At 44.2% G+C, this 22,749-nt stretch overlaps 2 protein-coding genes across 5 annotated transcripts in view; one reads left to right on the top strand and one right to left on the bottom strand.

The window, feature by feature from the left end:
* Window positions 1–3,713: 3,713 nt before the first annotated feature.
* On the bottom strand, window positions 3,714–5,864 carry Kaz (E3 ubiquitin-protein transferase Katazuke). The gene is made up of 2 exons (XM_050193430.3): window positions 5,452–5,864; window positions 3,714–5,389 (listed from the first exon to the last, which is right to left on the bottom strand). The coding sequence occupies exons 1-2, from the start codon at window positions 5,488–5,490 to the stop codon at window positions 4,259–4,261; spliced, it is 1,170 nt and encodes a 389-aa protein (XP_050049387.1). The 5' UTR covers window positions 5,491–5,864; the 3' UTR covers window positions 3,714–4,258.
* A 12-nt stretch (window positions 5,865–5,876) lies between these two features.
* The window catches only part of CtBP (C-terminal binding protein), a 73,478-nt gene continuing 56,605 nt past the window's right edge, over window positions 5,877–22,749 (top strand). Inside the window, exons 1-6 of one of the 4 annotated variants that reach the window (XM_072289922.1) lie at window positions 5,877–5,960; window positions 6,090–6,179; window positions 7,282–7,362; window positions 12,574–12,992; window positions 13,056–13,262; window positions 13,322–13,678. In XM_072289922.1, the coding sequence (XP_072146023.1) occupies window positions 12,641–12,992; window positions 13,056–13,262; window positions 13,322–13,678 (916 nt within the window). In that variant the 5' untranslated portion in view covers window positions 5,877–5,960; window positions 6,090–6,179; window positions 7,282–7,362; window positions 12,574–12,640. Of the gene's footprint in view, window positions 6,180–7,281; window positions 7,363–12,573; window positions 12,993–13,055; window positions 13,263–13,321; window positions 13,679–22,749 lie in introns of all 4 variants that reach the window. The other 3 variants (XM_055061494.2, XM_050193418.2, XM_050193421.2) reach the window with 3 other exon arrangements.

Below are 22,749 nucleotides of genomic sequence, written 5' to 3'. Positions count from 1 at the left end.
AGCATTTTTGTGTCGAATGCAACTACGTTATAATGAGGTTCAACTGTTTCTTTCAGATTCGGCTTTTTTGTTGCCCGTTCCCGAGTGTTCAAAACATAGGCCCCAATTCCAACAGAAAATACCATAGCTTACCTGGGAAGTTTTTCAAGAATATATTCACGGTTTCACTATGGAATGCATTGTGCAAATTACAAAGCTTAATATGTAGCTCCTTTAAATTTTGGAGCTTAGTGTTTCTTCTTACTTTAGTATGATGCTTTGTTGCAAGTCTACATTTTAGATTAATGTGGTTCAAGGGTTGTGCTGGTTAACTTTATTTTTATGTGTAGAACAAATCTATCAGTGCAGGATGTAAGAACAACCTTAAATTTGTCTCAGAGGAGCAAGACATCATCATGGTGCTTGAGTTTGTGAGGAAATAAGTGTAGACAATCCATAACATATTCACCACCAGTAGATTAAAAATTTAGGAATGCCTGCACACAGGGAGTTCTTTTGGTTCATGTTTGAATATTTGGGTTCATGTGCACAAGTTTATGATCAATGATGCCTGCAGTGATGGTGATGACAAAATATTCAGAAAAGCTTTTGACAAGCACGATACCAAGAATCGATAGTGTTGCCTGTCTGACACATGTAAGAAGCATTAGAATTTGTTTTAAATCCCCTGGCTATACCAATGGAAGCTAGAATACATAGAATATGCTTTTCCTGTGCGTAAAATCTTGCAGTCAATATAATAAACCAAAAATATCATCATGCCGAGATGGCAAGATCTAATACATTTCAATCAAGCCATTCTAAGAGCCCCCACGTGTAGCACTACCTACCTCAAAGTTCCTGTTGAACTGTTTCACCAGAAAGAGGCTAAATTTTCAGTGAATGTTGATAAACAAGGTGCACTTTAGGAGATGTTATAGATTGAATAATCAATTTACAGTAAAGTAAATCTAGAATGTTTAGTGCCACTATCAACATGTTACAAATGTATGCTTCTAACGAATATTGAATGTAATGCAAGAATCGGGACAGGACAGGTGGAAACACGACATAAAAAAAGAAAAGGCAGGTGTGTAAACTTGCCTTAACTTTGTCATTCTTGTTTTGAAAAACCTTGTGGGTCCTTAAGTTAGCATTCTTGAAGCTCATTTTTCATCACAACTTCCTCCATGTGCCAATAATTATTTCCTACCATGGGATGGTTTGGATAGAGAATACCAGACACAAGTGAATGTTACTTACCAAACATCTCTAAGATTAAGCAGCATGTGTATTCACAAACATTACAATTTGTTTATGCAATGGAAATTATGTAATTAAGTGATTTGTAAACTTAAAACACCTCACCACTCTAAGGAAAAGTGAGGTAAGTGCCCAACTGAAGTAAAACAAACAATAAAAGAAGCTGCGACATTCTTTCTCAAGGGACTCATGACATAAAAAAATCCCCGTGTACTACCTATGATTACCATAGTGGCTGGATTGTTGCAGTACCAAGTTTCCCTCAGCTAGTGCCAGTTCTAGAGCAGCTTCTTCCAGGCGGTGACAAAGTGCTTGTACAGATTCTGCAGCAGTGTTAAACGCTGACCACTTCGAACATATTCTTGACATATTTCTGGAACATCACCTGGTATCGTCACACCTATGTTTTACTGTGGAATGACTCTACAGTTTGGCCGTGTGATTGAATATGTCGGCTCCTTAAGATGCATCAAGCAATATTACTTTACCTTTGTGTTTGGTACTATGCCCTTTAAATACTGAACTTATTCACTCATATATTTGAACTTGTTGGGGGCCTTTTAGGGTAGTGCGTGCTACTGATTGGATGCACAATGCTCAAGACCTTATTGGGCTTTCTATCAATTAAAAGCAGAAGACCCCATATTTTAGATTAAGCACTTGTTCTTGCAACTCATTGGCACTCGGGAGTAGGACACCTTAAAAAGCAGCTGCCTTCTCATCTTCATTTGCCAGTGCATTACGGACTTGCAGTTTTCATCCTTACATGCCACAGGAGTACTGGATGAATTAGGTATTTGAGAACACAGCTTCCAATTTCCATAGACAGTGATATTCTGTCAGCTGAATCACTTAGCTTTGTCATGACACCCTCTGCCATCTAGAACATTTAGAGTTCTCATTTTGCAGTTTCCATGGTGCCCACACAACAGCACCAATGGCATCATGGTGCTATGTCACACTGAGTTTACTGCCCTTTTTGGCACTGGGTTGTTTTCGCGTTACCGAAAGGTTACCTAAAGTTGCCTGCTTAAGTATTTTTTTCTTCTCGGTGCACTATGGTTGTTTTTTTAACCCCTTAACTGCTGATGACAACTCGCCATCACGAGTGTCCTCTGGTGCCGACGACGAGTTAACTCATGAATTTTTGCACATGTGTATGTGTTCAGTTTCCTGAATTTATGCCAAAAAATAATACACAATGACTTTCACTATCTTTTTTTACTTCTAAAAGATTTGTTGGAATTTGTCACAGCAGTAAAGGGGTTAAACAGACAGCTCACTAGCCTCAGCCAGTTCTAACAAACTGCAACGTTCTGAAAAGCTGTATTTAAGATTCAAAGCCAATGTTACCATCCACCTTTTACTTCACTGCACTTGCAACATGCTAAGCTACCGCTACATCACACACTAGGCAACAACGGAACTTTGTCCTAAACTTGACTGGTCTTTTTGTCTTTTTTGAATGCCAGATTTCGTGCCTATTTTTTTTGCCAAATTCATAGCAGTATTCTCAGCCTGCATAAATTCAGGCCGTAATATACTACAGCTGCTTTTTCTATTCAGAGTGTTGTTCTCTTCTTGCATCTAGTAACTTTACTCTGTTTTGGCTACTTCATTTTCTAGACTGTGCTTATTTTCAATGCATTCGGTTAAACTTGGGTGCTTAGACACAAGTTTGTTTCTGAATGAGACTGCAGACTCATTAGTTAAGGCATCCCTATGCGTTCCTGTCCTTCCTGCAGCACCATTGTCAACGTGCATAACTAAGGCTTGATTGTGAAGGTGTACAGTTAAGCACGAAGGTGTACAGTTAAGCATGCGACTGCAGCTATCAGATATTGGCACCTCATACACCCCTGGCAGAGTGAATTCAATACACAGCTTCACTAAATTAAGCCACATTTCTACACCAAAATCCCTTCCTGAATTTTTTTACCCACACAGATCTGATCTGGTGCACTCCTCCCTGTAAGTCTTCAGCAATGAGGAAAAGACAATGGATTTTTCTTTTTGTAATGTCACTTCACTATCTTTAGGAAACAGATCAATATTCCCTTTTGTGAATTTGGCCTAGAACTGACTATTCCCATTATTTTTCAATTCACAGCTTCAACTCTTGGGCATAGCCACAGGGACATTTGCTCCGCTGTCCAAGATTTCATTGCAGATTTAAAGCAACCGCCCTGTGAAATTTGTTTTATCCATGTTTCCTTTCTGTGCTTTTTCATTCATGCTGGGCAATTTTTTTTTTGCAGCACTGCATTTACCTTTTCTCACAAATTTGCAAGCAAAATTTATTAGGGTCATTAGCTTCATCCACCCAATTCTTGGCCAATCCCTCATAGCACATATGAACTGCAAGATGAACGGAAAACAAAATATTGAATCTCTGCCAATGTAGCTTCACTCATCTTCCTTCAGGGTCACTTCAACCTCTATGGCTTTTTATTTATTACAACTCCAAGACATGGCAGCAGCAGCCAAGGTTTAATGAAATAAACGTGGATCTGGATACAGATGCTATAATAATACATAGCATAACCAAATACAGCACACAAAGCAGCTTGCACAAGTCTGAAAATATGCTCGTACAAATTCAACCACATTTCAATCAAACCACTGGGCCTAGTTCCAGCTACATGTGACAATACTAGTTGCATACTTGACCAATCATTATTCTCCAATGAAGTTTGGCCACGGCGACTGCGCAATATGGATTAGTGCTCACACACATAGTCATCAATTAAACTAAATGCGCAATTTTATGTAACGGCACAATGATCATCTTTGCACACCGTAGGCACTTAAAAACTTGCACGCCTTTTGTTATGCAAATATATATTTTTTTGTATGCGGAGTCATTAATGAGAACAAGATGCTTGAGGTACAACCGGGATTTGTACTATCCTGAATGTCCACATTTATGCAGTTTCACGTTCTTGTGCAGCAACCCTGAAAGCAGCCACTGCTTTATAAAAATGTGGCGAGGTTCAGCGCATGCTGGGCTGAGTCCTCACATGACGTACACCTTCTCGGCTTCCCGCAAATCGAAGGAGTCGCGAGAGCGCGGACAAGTTACACGTCCGCGACGAGCGACCGCGCGCAGTGCCTGCTCGCCGTACACGAAGCCGTTGGGCAGCACAAGTGGTTGGTTGTGCTCGTTGAGTGGCTGGCCCGAGATGCGACAGACGAGACGCGACTGCGAGCAATGCGCGTACGGTAGACCACGCGCAAGACAGTTGAGCGCACGGCTGCACACAGGGCAGTCCGGGTTGCGCTGGTTTTCGTCGTAGCACTGCGGCGTCTTGAGAGCCGAAAGGCCAGCCTGCAGGGCCACGGTCAGCACCGAACAGCTGCTCAGCTGGTACAAGCGCAGCTGCTCCTGGCGGAACTGTTGCACTAGCAGGTCCCAGCGACTGTCGGCCAGCAGCTCCCAGCGGCTGTCACCCAACAGTTCCCAGCGGCCGTCGGGTGGACGCGCACCAGGCAGCGCCAGCAGGCTCATCACACGCTGTACCTCGGCCAGTTGTGCCTCGTCTTCCAGCGCACCGAAGTGACGCCGCGCGTGCCGCACGGCCTCAAGGCGCCGGTCGCGACGCACGAGCTCGACAAACTCCTGCTGCCGCAACTGGAACTCGAGTGTGCTGCGCAACTTGCGCAGCTTTGATTTGTTGTCGTGACACCAGGCCAGGCACTTGCTCGTGTCGCGGCTTGCCAGCGAATCCTCAACCTCCTTCGAAACGAGGAATAGGTCCATATTTGTCAGGTCACGCAGCCCACTGCGCTCGGCAAGTTTGGCCGCCGTGCCGTAATAACCCGCGCGCAGCAAGTGCTCCACGAGCATGCGGTCGAGACGCTGTCGCTTCCATTGCTCGCCACCTGCCTCGAAGCCCTTGAGGTGTTCGACGCGTCGCTTGCAAGCCGCCGCGGCTTCCAACTCTTCGGTGATGCTCTCGGCGCTCTTACGCCGAAGCAGCTCCAGTTTCTCCAGTAAGCTTCCGAGTTGACTGCGCAGCAGACCAGCGGGTGCCTTCTCTCGGAGGCTTTTTTCCAACTCGGCCGCCCCGCTCTGCACATGCGACACCTCTCGATCCATGGTCTTTTGGGCCGCTCGAAACTTCTTGTTCAGGATCTCGTACGGCACCTACAAACGTTCAGTATCGTTCACTCAGCCTGCGAAGAAGCATAAACGCGTCAAATACCCACCTTAAGAGTGGGGTGCTCCAGCGCCTTGATGTCCGACATTTCAGCTGATTCACCCCGAACACTCGACGACAAGACTGCGGCGCCTTCGGCGCCGACACCGCTCACATGAAGCGCTGCACGTTACGGCTCCGGCGAGCAACGACCCGGGAAACCAAGCGCTATGCCGTGTTGCGTCGACCAAATGGAGCCGACAGCTGAGCGGCGCGTATTAATATCGTGTGGAGCGATATTCCACCCAACTGCGTCCTCTCAGCACCTAAAAAGATCGAAGCCTATTTCCTTTCACCGCCGTTACTGGTCCGCAGAGTCATTGGCCACGCAAAATGAACATAACATTGCGAACGATCGCGACAAAAAAATCATTTAAAGACAGCAGCCCATTACTTAACACTATCTACAAGCACAAGAACGTCCAGTCTCGCAAACAAACCCCTCAGAACGAGATTACACGAGATCGCTTATCCGCCTCTCCCGTTGAAGGTTTTTGGCGTTCTTTCGCTACGTCATAGGCTCGTATATTCGTTTATTTTGGCTCTAGCTCGCGAGACTTGTGGCGGGTGGTAATAATTTCTGTACTATTTTGCAAGGAACGTACCAAGTTACGCGATCTAACGGCCATCTCTTGGATTTTGTTTTAGGCTTTACGGGTAGCTCCACTCGCTGCAGCAACGCATTACCGGCCATAGTCGTCAGCCTTTGTTTGCTAAGTGAGCTCCTCGACCCAAAAGGTAAGACTTGTCACTGGAAAGCTGTTGTCTGTGGCTGTTTTATGATGCCGTTGAATGATTTTCCTTGAAGTGTGATCGAATGTTGAGCTCCTGCCTGAACCCCAATCTCCCATGTGTGCATTTGTCGAAGTGATAATTGGGGCTGAAAGGCTTAGTCAGACATTACTTGTTGACCGCTCCCCGAGTTGTTCTTGCCTAGCAGGTAAATAAGTAGGCTTGGGCGACAGCCTTGCATGCGCCGTGACCGTGAGCGACTGTGGAATTATGGCCGTGCAGCTGGAGCGTCTCTTCGGAGCGCGTGCGCACGGACCACCGTGGCGTGAACAAAGCACGCGGTGTTGGCGTTCGAAGCATGTTCTGTGACTTGATTAGTTTTTCGCAGCACGAGCGCACGAGATGTGTCGTAAGCGCTCGCGCTGCGGTTCATAGACCGTTGTATTGTTTACTTTTGCTGGTGATGAGCGGGCTCAAGCGTTGCATTTGGTGGAGTCTTTCGCTGACCTACATTTAGCGTGCGCGCTTGCCGTCCCGGAAGTTTTGAGCGCCAAACAAGCGGGCACGCTCTCTTTGTCCAAATTCGCATTCCATGGCGGCAACCAGCCCGCGGCAACATTGATTAGGCTTATTTTTTGCGCCAGATAAATGCCGCCGCGTCATTTGGCTGCACCTTTAGCGTGCCACATGCCGCGGCAGCCATTCGGGGAGGGGTCTGGCAGTGGCTTGCTCGCGGAGCGGCTGTGCCGCGAGCCGAGGAGGGAGCCCATCGAGGCCGGCCGGCCAGCCCGCCTGCGCCTCGGTGACGCCGTCGTAGCCCTCGAGATTTGGTTGTTTATTTCGTGTGCTGCGGCGCTGGCCGAGGAGCGCGCAACGTGCCGACGTGCTGTAACTGGGGGCGCCTGCGGCGCTTGACCTGTCGCAAGAAAAACATGGAGTTTCGGCGGGCTTTTCCCCGTCGTCTGCAGCGGGGAGCCGTGACGTCAGTCTGCTTAGACGCCCCGATTGGCTCGCGCGCGTGTCGCTTCGATGGCGCCCGCGCTGGGGCCCCCTTTGTTTTGGTCCTGCGTTGTTGCGGCACGTGCCCATCTCTCTCTGGCATTTGCAGATCCCGCGAGAAATGCAGCATGTGGGCTTCTGCCGGTCCTGATTTGCAGAAGCCAAGCGGGCTGTTTTGAACTGGAACAGAGTGAGTACGCCTTCTCGGTCGGCTGCTGCAGTGGCGCTGACCTGTTGCGCCGCGTTGTCACCTTTGCATTTTGCGGGGTCTGCGCCGGGCTGCTCACGCGCGGAAGGCCGCGCGAGCAGCCCGGTCTGGCCGTTCGTGCACTGCGGCCGGTTGCACCGCTTGGCTTTGTGTGTGCGTGTGTGTGCGCGCGCGCCCGTCTGGATCGCTGACTGCGCACCTCGTCGCACGCTCCGAAAGGAGCTTTGTTGATGCCCGGCGCCGTTCATTGATTGCGCGTCGTGTTGCCCGGCTTTCGCTGCAGTGCGCGCTTTGTGCCCCTCCCCAGAACACTTCTCTTACATTGTCTTGCGATGCAGGGAAGGGTCGCTCGCGGCGGGACACGTCGAATGGGGCTTTCGTCGGCGGCCTGTTTTCCAGCGCTGGCCATTTTAGTGTCGCCGATGTATTGCTCCCATTCTACTAGCTAGTGTCATTTTGCGGTGTGTGAAAGGTTAACTCGTTGCCAAGTCGTTGCTTATAGTAGTGAAACACGGATCAGTTGTTCGAAACATTTGGCGCTTTCGAGCCTGTACCATGCGACAGCTTTGGAAAAGTATTCAGGAACACTTCATGGTCGAAGTTCGCATTCCTCCGCCACTTATTGCACCCGCCAACTGATTTGTAGCGCACATCGCCGGTTTTCTATTTAGCTGTTCGAGGGTATACCGTGTAGCATACTTGACTACTGTGTTTCCTCAATCCTGATTTACGCACGAATTTGTTCTAGCGTAGAACAATCGAAAGGTTTAAGTAAAGAAAGTAATGCATAACACGTGTGTGGCGGGTTTTATTTGAAAGCTCTAATGAAATATTTACGTAAGGGATGCGACAGTATGATACACCAGATCTGCGTTTACAGTCGATATTTTTCTTTGTTCCCGACCTGAAAAAGTTTCATCGAGAGTATAGTTCGGAGGCGCAGCACCAGCGAGAAAGCCAGTTTCTGACGTGCGGTATTTCAGCAGAACACACACGCGCGTCGTGCCAATTTTAAGCTGTGAATTAAAACCGCTTTTTCGCGGCACTCGCCGTTTCCGTGTGCTCGCATTCGTATTAGCGCCTCGTATATGCTGCCCCTCATAACTGAGGCCTATAAATCACTTAACATATAGTATGTCATACAATGTTTGTGCTAGCCGCAAATGCGGCGCGTGAAATGAACTGGTCTGGATCACCTGTGTTAACTACTCATGTCAACACCTCTTGTCTACGAAGATAACGTTACTTGGCTAATAACATTAGCTGAGATCTGCTATGAAACATGTGCTTGTATGGGTTTTTTTTATTTTTATTTTACAATCTCCTCAAAATTCAGTGCACTTGGTTGACAAGAGGGTGACTTCTAGTCGAAGTGAACACACTGCTAGTAGAAGGTGCCTAATTCTAATGTACTCTGCAAATGTATAAGTCTAGGAGGTGATCTGAATGATTGTGAAGTTCTTAATAACAATTGCAATTAGTTTATTTATCGAAGTACTGCAGTGGTTTTTATTTAAGGATAGTCTGCTTAAGCTCTATGCACTGTTGAATAGATGTGTGCAGAACTCCTTAACACTGATGGTACTGTCTGGCTTGTGCCTACCTGTACCATGGGCATATGATTGTCAGTCAAGCGTCTGTTCCAATATCTCTGTAGGACCCTGGGTACTTAGTCATAAGCCAGAAGTACCATGAGCAGGTACTGCAGGATTGCCATGAATGAAGCCTGCTTCTAACTATTGCCTGTCAATATAGTGCGTATTGGAAGTTGCTGGTTGGTCTTCCATCAGGTTTTAAGCTCACGTGTTTATATTCCTTGCTCAGTTTTTTTTTTTTTTTTTTTCATAATGCATTATTGGGGCTACATTCGTTATATTATTTTTGGCATTGTTAATATGTGAGCGTCTGTATTGGCTGACTTTACTAGCCGTGTTGGGAAACTCTGAGCATAACTCCTTAATTGTATGTGACAAGTGGGATTGGGGATAAACTTTCAGGGGTGTCAATGTTTTTTGTATGTGTTCATCTTTTGGTAGTTGTGAATGTAACAGAAGTACTAGAGAAGTATTTGTAGAAATGGTGGGAGCTCCAAGAATTTGCTAAAAGAATTTTAGTCTGTTCTTTACGTGCCTATGTTGATTAGGGTGAGGAGCACATTATATTAAATTTAAGGTGGAGTATGGTCAAAATAAAGATTGCATTATTTTGTTTGTTGTATTTATATTGTATTTGTTGTATTTTATGTTGATTTAATACATTAATCAAAACATTTCCTGTTTTATATTCCTGCCCTTCATTATCTTTCAAAAATAATGACAAATCAAATTTTAGTAAGTGCATCAAAACTGCTAGGTCACAATGCACGGAAAGCTGTTGTAGACAATTTGAGAGGCTTTCACTCACCTGCGTTGCATGTTTGTATATTGGATGGCATGCTGCTGCATATCTTCATACTGATAATTGTTTCTAGCAGCTGCACCATTTTGAAGCAGCAAGTGGCGACACCAGTCATATTACAGTATTCATGCAGTGTGCAAAACTTGCCGATAATACAACACTGCCAAAATTTTGTGAATCTTGAAGCAATGTGGTTATCTTGACAGGTGTATTTATTGTGCACCTTGACATTCTTGTGTGGGTATACAGTCAAATATTGGTGCTCAGAGGATGGGCTGGCTGTGCCAGCCATCTCAACTGTGGAGCACAGTTGCAACTCTTTGCAATTATATCTTTTACTGCATGATGTCTGCAGCAATGGTTTGCTATCCTTATAATTAACGTGTTGCAGATTGCATTCTTTTTGCACGGTTGGCATTGTATTTTAAACTATACTGAAAGCTTAATTCACACTAAAGCCTTTCTATGTTCAATTCCACTATTGATGTGAACTCTGTGAACTTCATTATTCGTACACAAGACAAGTACGGGCCTCGTAACAGCTTTAGCAGCAATACTTCCCAGTGGAATGGCTAACTTCATTTATAGTGATGCCATGTATTTTACAGAAGCTTAGTGGATTGGACTAATGCCTTTTTTATTAGCATCCCTTGGCCACCGGTAACAATATTGTAGCTAAGTAAAACATCATTATGTTTGTTTTATTTGGTAACACCTCATTATAACGAAGTGGAAGAGGGAGCCAGAATGAATTGTTATATCCATTACTTCGTTATATTCAATTGACGAGGTTTGACTATATCATTAACGAAATTGCTGATTATGAATTGCAATGCAACATCTGCCAATATACAGTGCTTTCTCTGCTTTTTTTTTTTTTTTTTTTTTTTTTTTTCACACAATCATAATTTTACCTACTGAATCTGCCATATATTGTGACACTGACAGCAGTCTGACTCCGTAGCTAACAAAGCAGGCTGTATTTGGCAATTGTGCATTGTGCTCATTAACTAAAAGTTGTATTCCGCTTAGTTGCAAAGTTCAAGTAAAGAAACAAAATTCGACCCACCCCATGCTCTACAGGGTGTAATTGTATAAATTTACTGGTGTGCAACAATAAAATAGGCTCATTAGTTTTCTTACAGATGAGTCATGAACACATAGTGAAACTTGTTTTGTGCCATATTTCATGGCTTTCTCTTCCATACACTTTGTTAAGCTAGTAATGGCTGTGCAAGAACAATAAATGCTTGCTTATATGACTTATTGCCTCTACCCCCATTCATTATATTTAGAACAGTCGAAGGGCTAATCTTGTGGAACAAATTTTAAACTGGTACTGGCATCTTCCTTAACAACATTGCAGTGTCTGTACTTTAAAAATTTTTCATACTGAACCACACAAAAAAAAAATAGCTATATGTGATAAACGTGTTGCCCTATTTGATAAGAGTTTCTCATTTAATCAGCATTGCTTTCTTTTTTGAAATGAATATTATACAAGCTAGCATTGTGTAATATATAATTCCTTTTTTTTTTTTGCAAACTGCTTTTCTTTTTTGCTATAGACAAGTGTAAGCTCACTCAATCCTGCTAAATTGAGTTACACTAATGTATGAATATTGTGTTTGCATATTCTGCATTATATATGAAAAGTACACAATGTGCACCGTTTACAGCTTAACGCGTCGTGGTGGCTCAGTGCCTATGGCGTTCTGCTGCTGGTTTGATTCCCTGTCATGGTGGCTGCATTTCAATGGAGATGAAATGCAAAAACACTTGTGTGCTTATATTTATAGGTGCATGTCAAAGAATCCCAGGTGGTCAAAGCTAATCTCGCCACTACAGTGACTCTCTTAGACCCTGTGTTGCTTTGTGACAATAAAACCCACCAATCAATTGAACCAACCAACTCTGCCCAGCTTGTAAATTAAAAGAAACAATGTCTGAGCTGGTTTTAGGGCGTAGGTAGTCTAGCTACATGTTTTGTATTATGATTAAATCAGACTATTTGTGTAGGGGACATACCTAGCAATATTTGGAAACACTGATACTGCTTCGTTTCTGTTGGTCTGCATGTACAATATTTGTGAGAAGCTGGCACTGTGTTAGCGTGACAGGTGCTGCTGTTAAAACTGGGAACTTGGCATGTGATGCCAAATTTTTGGTTGCATGTTCTATTTTTCAGTAATTGGAGGGACTTTTCAGGTAGCTTTGAGTAACAAGACTTGCTGTCTACCTACATGCCTCAGAGATGTGTTGCAAATGCAGACACAGGTGGTGGTGGTGTTAATGCTGTCATTAATTGCCATGAAATATTCCGAGTTTAAGCATCCAGAAAAATTTGCCGTGCATGTCATGACTTCCGCAGGTTATATAGTAGACGTTGCTCACATGAGTAACTGCAACTTCCAGTCACCAGTTTGCCATGTTATGTTGCTGGTGGACACCTACAAAGGGTTCCAAGTACTATAATTATAATAAAGCACCAAGCAACTGTCAATGGCACAGAATATTGAATAAGATTGTTAGCCATTTACTTTATTTGCGCATGGTGCTTCAAGAAACATGGTCTGCCATTTATGCATGTGCAGTTTTTGTCATTTTGGCTGGGCTGTGTATTATTTGTTCTCGTGGTTTAGGAAGTAGCCTTATTTCCAAGAGAGTCGGCACTCACTAAAGCCAAGGAATGTTTTGGGGAATTACCTTCGTCAGACTGCATTGGTCTTTTTTCTTGTTTTGCGTAACTTTGAAAGTGTGAAAGAATGGTTTGAGCAGGGGGTAATTGAGTAGCAGGTGGGGGTGTGTGCAGGCAAGAGCCCTCGGGTGAGCGCGCCAGCCGGTCAGTGGTGTCACACCTGTCATGGACAAGAAGAAGCCCCTGAAGCGGCCGCGCATGGACAACCCGCCACTGGGTGCACGGGGCCCCGTAGCCAATGGGCCATTGCATGCTCGGCCCTTGGTGGCACTACTTGATGGCCGTGACTGCTCGGTGGAGATGCCCATCCTCAAGGACGTAGCCACAGTGGCCTTCTGCGATGCCCAGTCGACACAGGAGATTCACGAAAAGGTGCTCAATGAAGCAGTGGGTGCTCTCATGTGGCACACCATCACACTCACCAAGGAGGACTTGGAAAAGTTCAAGGCCCTGCGCATCATTGTCCGCATTGGTTCTGGTGTCGACAACATTGACACAAAGGCGGCTGGGGAGCTGGGTAAGCATTGCATGGGTTGCTAGTGCTAGTGCTAGGCTGGCACTACATACTGTCTTGATGCAGGCATTGCTGTGTGCAATGTGCCGGGCTATGGAGTTGAGGAGGTGGCTGACACAACACTCTGCCTGATTCTCAACCTCTACCGGCGCACCTACTGGCTGGCCAACATGGTGCGTGAGGGAAAGAAGTTTCAGGGTCCGGAGCAAGTACGCGAAGCTGCCCAAGGTTGTGCCAGAATTCGAGGCGACACTTTGGGCATTGTGGGTTTGGGTAAGTGAGCCAGTGCTCTGGCCCCTTGCCTGGTCTCTAAGTGGAGTGTGGTGTTGCAGGGCGTGTTGGGACTGCTGTAGCACTGCGTGCCCGGGTCTTCGGTTTCAACGTCATCTTCTATGACCCCTACCTGCCCGACGGCATTGAAAAGTCACTGGGGCTCAGCCGGGTGTATACGCTGCAGGACCTGTTGTTTCAGAGCGACTGTGTGTCGCTTCACTGCACGCTCAATGAGCATAACCATCACCTGATCAACGAGTACACAATGAAGCAGATGCGGCCCGGAGCATTCTTGGTCAACACTGCACGAGGAGGACTCGTTGACGAAGCAGCACTGGCTGCTGCCCTCAAGGATGGCCGCATTCGGGCAGCAGCATTGGATGTGCACGAAAATGAACCGTACAACACCCTTGCCGGTAAGTTTACTATTGTTATTGATTTAGATGCTTTATTGTGCCTTGATATAGAATATGGCTGTGGTATATGCAGCATGAAATTGGCAAACTGAATGGCAAGACACTGTGCACACATTACTAGTCTTGTATTTGCTTCATGCCCATAGCAACAGTATTATATACGTGGGGAAACCTTGAAGCATTGTTTTGTCAGTGCTAGTCTGTAACACTTTGTGATGAGGTATTTTATACTTTCAAACGCCTAGTAGCATGTTATTCTGAATAGTGTGCTAACAATTTAAGAACAGTGACAAAACTGTTTTTAACAGCACTTTATTGTCACAGTTATATAAAAAAATGTGAAGGGATAGTACAGAAGCTACATCAGTATTTGTTGAAACTGTGGAAACCGTATTGTGACAAATTTCCACTTTGTCAGTCTAGCCACACAAGCACAAAAAGATGCAACTCTATTGCTGAATTCCAATGGCGGAGTCGGAGCAGCCGACAGACTCCGCGAGCGAGCACTCGACTCTGGCGTAGAGCAACGCCTCGAAATCCGCGAGTGGAACACAACCTGCGCCGCCGGAGCAAGGCGGAAGCGGAACTTCTATCGCCGAGTTACCCAGGATACCTTGCGTGTTGTCATTTCCTTCCGCTGTTTGATCCCAGCACCGCCGCACACTTGTCTCTTCAACCCCGTTCACCTGTTGTTTTTTTACAAGTGCGGAATGGATATCTCGCCAAGCGTGCAGCAGCTTTTGCTTCCTCGCGAGTCGTGACCGGTGGCGCCTCCCAGTAGACAAACGGGGTAAAGGAAATACGTCACGCAGAGTTCCGGTCCACTCTGCCGATTTTGGCGGAGCATCTTTTTCTGCTCCACGGAGTGACTCCCGCTCTGAATCCCCTCCGACTCTCTCATTGGAACACCTTACTCCCGCCTTCACTCTGTCATTGGAACAAACTTGCTCCGAAACGAGCAGAAAAACTTGCTCCGACTCCGCCATTGGAATTCAACATAAGTTCAAGCAATAGTATGTGCACTCAAGCTAAAAAAAAGTTGCGTTATTTGCATGCACGCTGTTGATCTGCTGTTCAGTGCAAGAGTCCTACTCAAACTTCGTTGATATATAGGGTCTACCTGTGTTGATGCACTGGTCTGTGTTAATAAATTATAGGTTTGAAAGTGGTGAATTATATTTCTTTAAACAGTAGCTTATTACTGCAGGAAATTAGCATGACTAGATAGCATTGGACAGAAACTCTGATGCACCCCATTCTTTACATGGTTAACTATAATAATTCAGAATTCTTGAAAATTGTGAATTAAGGTTTTGTTAGGGTCTGTATTTTTTCTCCCCACGACAAACTTGAATTAACTTAGTGAGCCATAGACTGTAACATGCAGATACTTCTGTTGACTGGCCTTTAGTCTTCCCCAAGAAACATAGTATCAGCAATATGCTATATACACTCAAGGGACTGTGATTTTGAAGGACCTCCTTTTGTGCTGCGTTCCAGCTGGCCTACAAAGGTGTTGTGATTATTCCAGCACACCTTAAAAGAGCAGTACATTTTCAACATCCTTATATGTAAGCGACCCTCGTACCACTCCTACAGTGAGATTACCACGTCAAGAAGGCACACTTGAAATCCCTCTGATGCACCACTCTGTCTGCACGAAGGCAGTGCCACTTTTCAACTCGTACCAACTGGAAATAAGAGATTATTCTGTAACGCGAAGAAAGTTAGCAAATGCACCTAAAATACAATTCGAAGTGTTGCATCAGTGTAAGCAAAATAACTGTGGATATTAGGTCACATGGCAGTACACAGTTAGGTTTACATGATATGGTATCAAGCGACTCCACTTGTCATTTTGCACCACTTCCAGAACTAAATTAAAGATATTTCTTATTTACAGAATCAAAATGTTTGTTTTTGTTAATGTGACACATAATCTTCTCATTCTTATCAAAATCCAAACACTTCTTTTGAGCAGTAGACACCTTGGCACCCCAAAATATCAAGGTTTTATAAAACTTGAAAGAAAATTTTCACAGGTATGCACAAATTCAAGCAACTCCAAATTTCTGATGCTACGGTAATTTTCAGTCAATGTGCATTTTTCATTTTTATGTGCTACCCTCTGCCAATGAAAAATTTGGAAAGGTGCCAGGGCTTTCGCCTGGTAATATGTATGCTTGCACAATGTTTAACCCTTTCAGGGTCGATTTTTTTCGCCATATGCCACCGTCCAGGGTTGATTTTTTTTATTGCAGGTTCCAATTCTTCTGAGGGACCTATTTAGGAAAAAAAAAACGTAATTTTTCTAGGGTGACCGTCAAGTGAGAAAAAAATATTTTGCATTGGTATATATGTATTCTTGATTCAAGAATAACAATAAAAAAGGAAATAAACTTATAAGAATGAAAAATTTGATGATTTTATAGTTCAAGGCTTAAAATATGCTCACACAAGAATGTTTCGCAAGTCTCAAATGTTCCTGCTCTTACACTAATACTTACATCCATAGCATAATCGAACTGCATAGGTGAGCGCAATCAAGAAAACTGTAGTTGTGTGCCCATCAAAAAAGCAAAACTTGTGACAGACTTCCGCTAATCTTCATCTTATCGACAACCAGATGCAATTAGATATTGTGAGACCCCCTCCAGAAGAAAAGGAAACACATGCATGGCGGCATCCTTCCTATGCTCACCCCTGTGAGCACTAAATGACTGAGAAACAGGCAGCTGCCCTTTCAGCGATTAATAACGAGATAACCATCAGCTTTGCAAGTGCAAGCCGAAACCGGCCGCGGAACAAAACCCAAACCGAGACACGCTATAGAGACACGCCAGAGCAAACCAGCTTATAAAACAAACCATGCAACGAAAGCCGAGGGAGGGAGGCGCTAGAAAAATATTCCCCTGTATTTCCATATAGTGGCAGCTCATGCCAGAAAAGAAAAAAATGAGGAAATTGGCACGCTTTTTAAACATACAGACGGGACCGTAAATATACGGCATTGACCATTTTGGACTTGTTCGTGGTGCCGTGTATTTAAGTCATTGACCCTGAAAGAGTTAATGGTAAATTATGATAAATATAATGACTTCTCCAAGGCAGCATGTTGTTCCTGTAAGCTACGTAGCACTCGTAGTAGACTACTAGCTGAAATGTCCTGAGGACACTTCTGTACAACAGAGGGGTCGATAATGTGCGGTTACATGTCGATTTGTTTGCTGGCATGACTGATAGGAATTTGTTGCTGATTTCTGTAGGTGCAGTGCGCTTTTTTGATCCCCTTTACCCCTTGTCTATACATAGCGCATGTTAATTTCAAGAAACTTGCTGTTTTCAAGTGCAGTTTTCCTTATCTGATTACTAAATCATCAGAGCGATGCACTTATTTACACCGGCATGTATGTTTACTGCTTCATTTATTTATCACTCTACCCACAGTGCCACAAATGGCATTACAGTGGGAAGGATATAGTACAATGAAAGAAAAAAATACAGGTGAATTGTCATGTGCATGAAACATTGTGATAACACACACACATGAAATGAAGCACTGCAAGAATGAACCATAAGAATAGAAGGCAATAATTTTTAACATAACCATACGTCACAGGGCCTAGTAATTACGATAATACTTTCTTTGTATTCGATAGAATTCACTTTTGCATTAATTACATTGCCCAAGTAAATGCCACTACTGAAGCAATGAAAAAGTTATTTCTGGTGGTGGTGGCAACTTCTCGTGGTAATTGGTTCCACTCCAAAATATTCCGGGGGGAAATGACATATTAAATCTTAGTTTTGCACTTTATTTTTTAAATTTTGTTTACATGGTCTTGATGTAAAGAAACATAACTGGGAGTAAGTAAATACGTTGCATGTGGTATACCTATTCAAGAATGAAAAATTTTATGCGGAAATTTTAGTCTTAGCATTTTCCTGTTTCCTTAATGAAATCCAGCCAAGGTTCTTTATAGCACGCATTACACTGAACTGTCTTGTGTAATTTCTGAAAACAAATCGAACCCCTAAATTTTGCACTCTTTCTATTTGCTGAATGTCATTTTTGAACCAAGGATCCCACATAGTACCGGCGTATCCAAGTGTGGGCCTAAATATGTGCTGTGAACAATAGCTGTTTAGTTTCTGAAGGAAATCACTTGGTATTTTGACGCAGGAAGCCTAATGTCTTGCAGGCTTCGGCTGTAATTTTTTCAATGTAGCAGTGCCAAGATAAGCGGGGGGGGGGTAAAGATAACTCCACGGTATCTGCACTTGCACACGGGAATTAGCTGAGTAGTGGTCGTAGGCTGATAACTTTTTTTGTAAATGACATGCGCACTGTTTTTTGCACATTGATATACATGCCCCAAGCGCTGCACCATTCACCGACGCTGTTCGTGTTGCAAAACGGCACAATCCTGTTGATTAATAATAACACAATAAATTGTACAATCGTCTGCAAACCAGCACACATGGGAAGATAGGTCAGCATCTATATCATTCACATAAATTAGAAATCGTGGTGGACCCAAAATGGACGCCTGCTGTACTCCTCATGTGACATCCTCATGAGATCTTTTGCTAAGATCTATGCACTGGCTTCTAGTACTTAACCTAAGTGATTAATATTATACCATGAAAGTTTTTCAAGCAATAAGTGATGAAGTACAACATCAAAAGCTTTCTGGCAATCCAAGAAAATAGCATCAATGGAGCAACCCATGTCTAATGCACTTGCTAAATCATGTGTTAATTCAGTGAGTTGGGTGATGGATGAAAAGCCACGTCAAACCATGCTGATTAGGGCTTAGCGATGTGTAGGTGTCAAGGTGGTTCATAATACTAGTAAAAAGGATTTGTTCAAAAATGTTACAAACGCAACTTGTTAAGGAAATGGGTAGATAATTTGATACAGTACTACGTGGACCTGATTTGTATATAAGTACAACATTGGCTATTTGTAGGTATCGAGACACTCCTTGTTTGCTTCAAATATAATGGAGAATGCACACCACCTATATAGAACAATGAAAACATTGCAAAACATGCAAATGTGTGCATCTGAGCTTTGTCTCTTTTCCTTGATATGTCTGAATGGCTGGTCAGCTTCAACAACAGTGACCTAGATACCGTAGCATGGGTTGTTATATGCAATTCTGATACATGATTATCACTTTTTGTTAATTTCACCATGCGGTTTGCGCATTCCTTAAAGGGCCCCTCACCAGGCCCCATAGCAAATTTTGGTTATACGCTGGAAGTTGTTACGTGTCCTCTAAGGAGTTCTCTGCCGTAAGAATTTTTTCAGATCGGATCATTAATAGCAGAGATAGAAATATTTCAGTGCCGCAAACCCATGATTTCACAAGGCGAGCTCCACTGCATAGCAAGGCACTCTATCGACTCACCCCGTCTAGCCTCCGTAAACGAAATTTCTTCCCTGCGTTCTCCTGTACCATACCTCTAGGATCGCGTGATGTGTACGTCACGAGCCCTGCCTTCATTTTCTTTTCTAGTCCCCCCCCACGCTACGAATTTTTGCTGGCGGCATTGCGCGCAAACTGTTGTGATGTTTCGTTTCGCGCGACGCACAATCTTGTGCGCTGTGCACAGACACGTGACTAGCAGTATATTTCAGTGCTACAGAATACAGAGGCAGAACAAGCAAATCGCAGAGCATGATCATGTGCTGGAACACTGTAGGAAATGGCATAGTAAACGAAGCAAGGACAGAGTAAGTTTTGCTGGCTGAAAACATGACTGGCACGGAGCGGCTACCGCTATTGATAATCGGCAAAGCAGAAAAGCTGAGATGCTTCAAAAGCATAAAGAAGCTTCCCGTAGACTATTGCTCGAATCGAAAGCGTGGATGACCTCGGTGATATTTCGGGCCTGGCTGTGCGAACTGGACCGCGGCTTTTGTGCAAGATCGCGCAAAGCGCTAATTGTTCTAGATAACTGTAGTGCGCACAATAATGTGTCGGTGCTGACAAACATACAGCTGTTTTTTTTTTGTTTTTTTTTCTGCCTATTACAACGGCCTCCCTGCAGCCTCTGGATCGGGGAACTATTCAGTATGTGAAAGGCCGACACAGAAGAGAAGTGCTTGAGCATGTGTTGCTCTGCATGGAGGCAAAGAAAAAATATGATGTAGCTGTGCTCATTGCAGTGCACATGGTGGCGCATGTGTGGAGCAACACGCCGCCCACAGTAATTGCAAACTGCTTTTGACACAGCGGCTTTGTCTGTGATGGTGATTCTTTGGAAGGTGGGGATGCGGATGTTAACCAAAATGCCAAGAAAAATGACAGTCGCTTCGACAGACTTCTACCTCCAGATGTCCCGCTGGACGAATACATCCGCATCAATAGTGGCATTGCTGTTGCCGGTCACCTCAACGACCACGAAATACTGGATGTACTAGGCAACGAAGAGCCCGACTCTGATAGCGAAAATGCGCCCGTCATGAATGCGTGTGAAGTCCCGCGCCGCACTGCTAAAGAACCGATGATGCCCCTAAAGTTTAGCGGACATCTGTGTTGTTTATCCCAACAGTCTCCGCGGACTGCACCACCTACAAGAACTTCGAAAAATTGTGCTTTCCGCGCACATTTCTCGCTCTCAACAATAACCAGTTATTTCATGAAGTAATGATATGTTGATGCTTCAGGCATTTCTTGAGTTGTTATTGTCAACCTCGTTAATTAGACATTCGGTTAATTCTGACATTTTCTCCGGTCCCGTGAAATCCGAAATAATGGGGTTTTACTGTACATCTCTCTTGTTTCGGTGTGAAGTAAAACAAGAAAACAAGCAGACATTCTGTCTGTGTGTTTTGTTATTTCTCTAAACTTCAATTCGTCAATTCAAGTAACAGATCACCCAGATAACAGGTGTTGCCTTGAATAATTCTCAGTCACATTTCACCATGAGCTGTTACACTGCGGACACAACCACGTAGGCGTAGGAACACAACTACGTCACCGTCCAGCTTAAAGCACAGTCGCCGCGAGAGAAAGGGAAAACGATTGACATTTCAGGCCTTTCTGTGGCGCATAGTGATGTAATTCTTTGCAAGCACGATCGTTAGCGCGCATTGTATGCTTTGCACTTGTCAGCTCAAAATTGGCATATCTGGTGAGGGTGCCTTTAAAGGGCCCCTCAATAGGCCTCATTGCAAATTTAGGTTATACACTGGAAGTTCTAGCACGCTGTCTAGGGAGCATTTTTCCGAAATAGATAAATCTTGTTATACTGAAAGAAGGTATAATAAAATAATCCACATAATAAAGTAAGTGAAATCCTGCTTGAAATCCTCAGGTGTTCATACTGCAGTACAAGGAATAATTGATATAGCAAAGTAATTCTGGCTCAGCTTTGTTATAACAAGGTTTAACTGTGATTAACTTTTTAATCTGTCCATTATTGGAGGAGATAAAAAAAATTGAACTGTCCTGTCACGATGCTGTCATAAGGCAAATATTACTATCAAGACATCTCCCCCTTTGCCTCCACTAGCACCCTCAAGCTCTTTGTATCTCTACCTTCGCTCACACCGGAGCCAAGGGACTGTGTTGCGTTTACTATGTCAGGCCCTGCCCCCTTTTTTCCTCCGTCTCTTCCTTTTTTGCTGCATGGTGTATTTCCAGTGGCATGTTGCATTGGACGATTAACCGAATTGAAGTGATGTGCCATGGTTGGTGATGTTGCAAACAGTGCGTCATGCGTAAAGGCATTTGTGCTTGTGACCTTGACTCTTTGCTCGAAGCGCAGCTTCCTCAAGAGGAAGGGCAAACTTTCTGTTTGAAATTTCGATTGTTTTCATGCTGCACAGCTGTTCCATGCTTTGCAGACTTGGATCGTCACCATGTGACCTATGCCCTTGTTTGTTTGCAATGCTCATACCTGGTGAGGGGCCCTTTAAAGGTTACTGACATATTTCTTACTCATTTTTTTTGTGTGTGTGTTCAACGAAGGGGTGGGACTACTAAATCTTTGAAAAAATATGCGCACTACTTCATAGCACCCTACATAATGTAATATAGTAGTTTTTCTACATCCTTTTTTGGTTGGCAGGATGAGGGCATTGGCAGGCCGGCTGAGAATAGATAAAGGGCAGAATTTCCCACAATCAGTAGCTCGTTCATATTTGGCTTACAGCATCTTTAGCAATTGTTTTACACTCTATGCATTGCATCACTTGCATGCAACAACATTCCTGGAATGCCATTGTTGCATAATTTGATTGATTAGAATATCGTATCGTTCATAACCTCTCGCCACAGAACTTAATTTGACATATAAAGGATGAGGAAAATGGCATTTTAGTACTGAAAGATGCCCTCATGGGGCAGCCCAATATTTAGCATTATGCTTCCATGAGCTGCTGGTTCTACACCTATAGTCAACGGCCAATTTTTCGGACTTTTTCCTGGCCCCAGGACATACCTCATAAAGTCAATGTATTATGTGACTCAAAATTTCGGAGACTCTAGGGAGGGCTGTTCGATTTTTCGGACTTTCCAAGCGTCGGTCGGGCCAACTGTCGCGCATTTTGAGCTGTGTCGCCACCATCTTGTTCGTTTACATTTTCCTCCTGTAGCCTCGAAACGGGTGCCGGTCTTGCATGGGGAATCCTCAGCTACTCTGATGCTGGATTGAGGCTATATGCTAGCAGCTTCTGCTTCTGCAACACTGTCATTGCCGTAAAGCAATGCTTTTTTCTTTTCCTTTCATCCTTCGACTGCCTGTTTGTGTTTGCCGTGCGTTGACGAGCTTAGTAAGTAGGCCTAGTCGTGGTTGTGTGACGGAGACGCGAAAACCATTTTCTGTCGCTACTGTGGCTCTCATTTGATTGAATCGGCTTCAGTGCTTCAAGACGCTGTTTCCGGAACTTTTATATTTGCGTGCAACGTGGCAGCGAGGAGGCACTCAACGAAGTCGGTGTGACAACTTCCCGACGACTGCGCTGTGTGTGCTGCTTAGCCAAGCGTCGAGTTCTTGCCACCGGACACAAGTATCCTACAGCCGATGGACCAAGGTGTGATACGCAACCTGAAGGT

The sequence above is a fragment of the Dermacentor andersoni genome, chromosome 1, assembly GCF_023375885.2.
Source record: "Dermacentor andersoni chromosome 1, qqDerAnde1_hic_scaffold, whole genome shotgun sequence".
Lineage (NCBI taxonomy): Eukaryota > Metazoa > Arthropoda > Arachnida > Ixodida > Ixodidae > Dermacentor > Dermacentor andersoni.
This window is presented reverse-complemented; position numbering and strand designations above follow the sequence as displayed.

Coding starts and splice junctions, on each gene's coding strand:
- Kaz (XM_050193430.3), bottom strand. CDS start 5,490: ATGTCGGACATCAAGGCGCTGGAGCACCCCACTCTTAAG. Junction 5,390..5,451: donor TGGAGCACCCCACTCTTAAG/GTGGGTATTTGA, acceptor GAACGTTTGTAG/GTGCCGTACGAGATCCTGAA.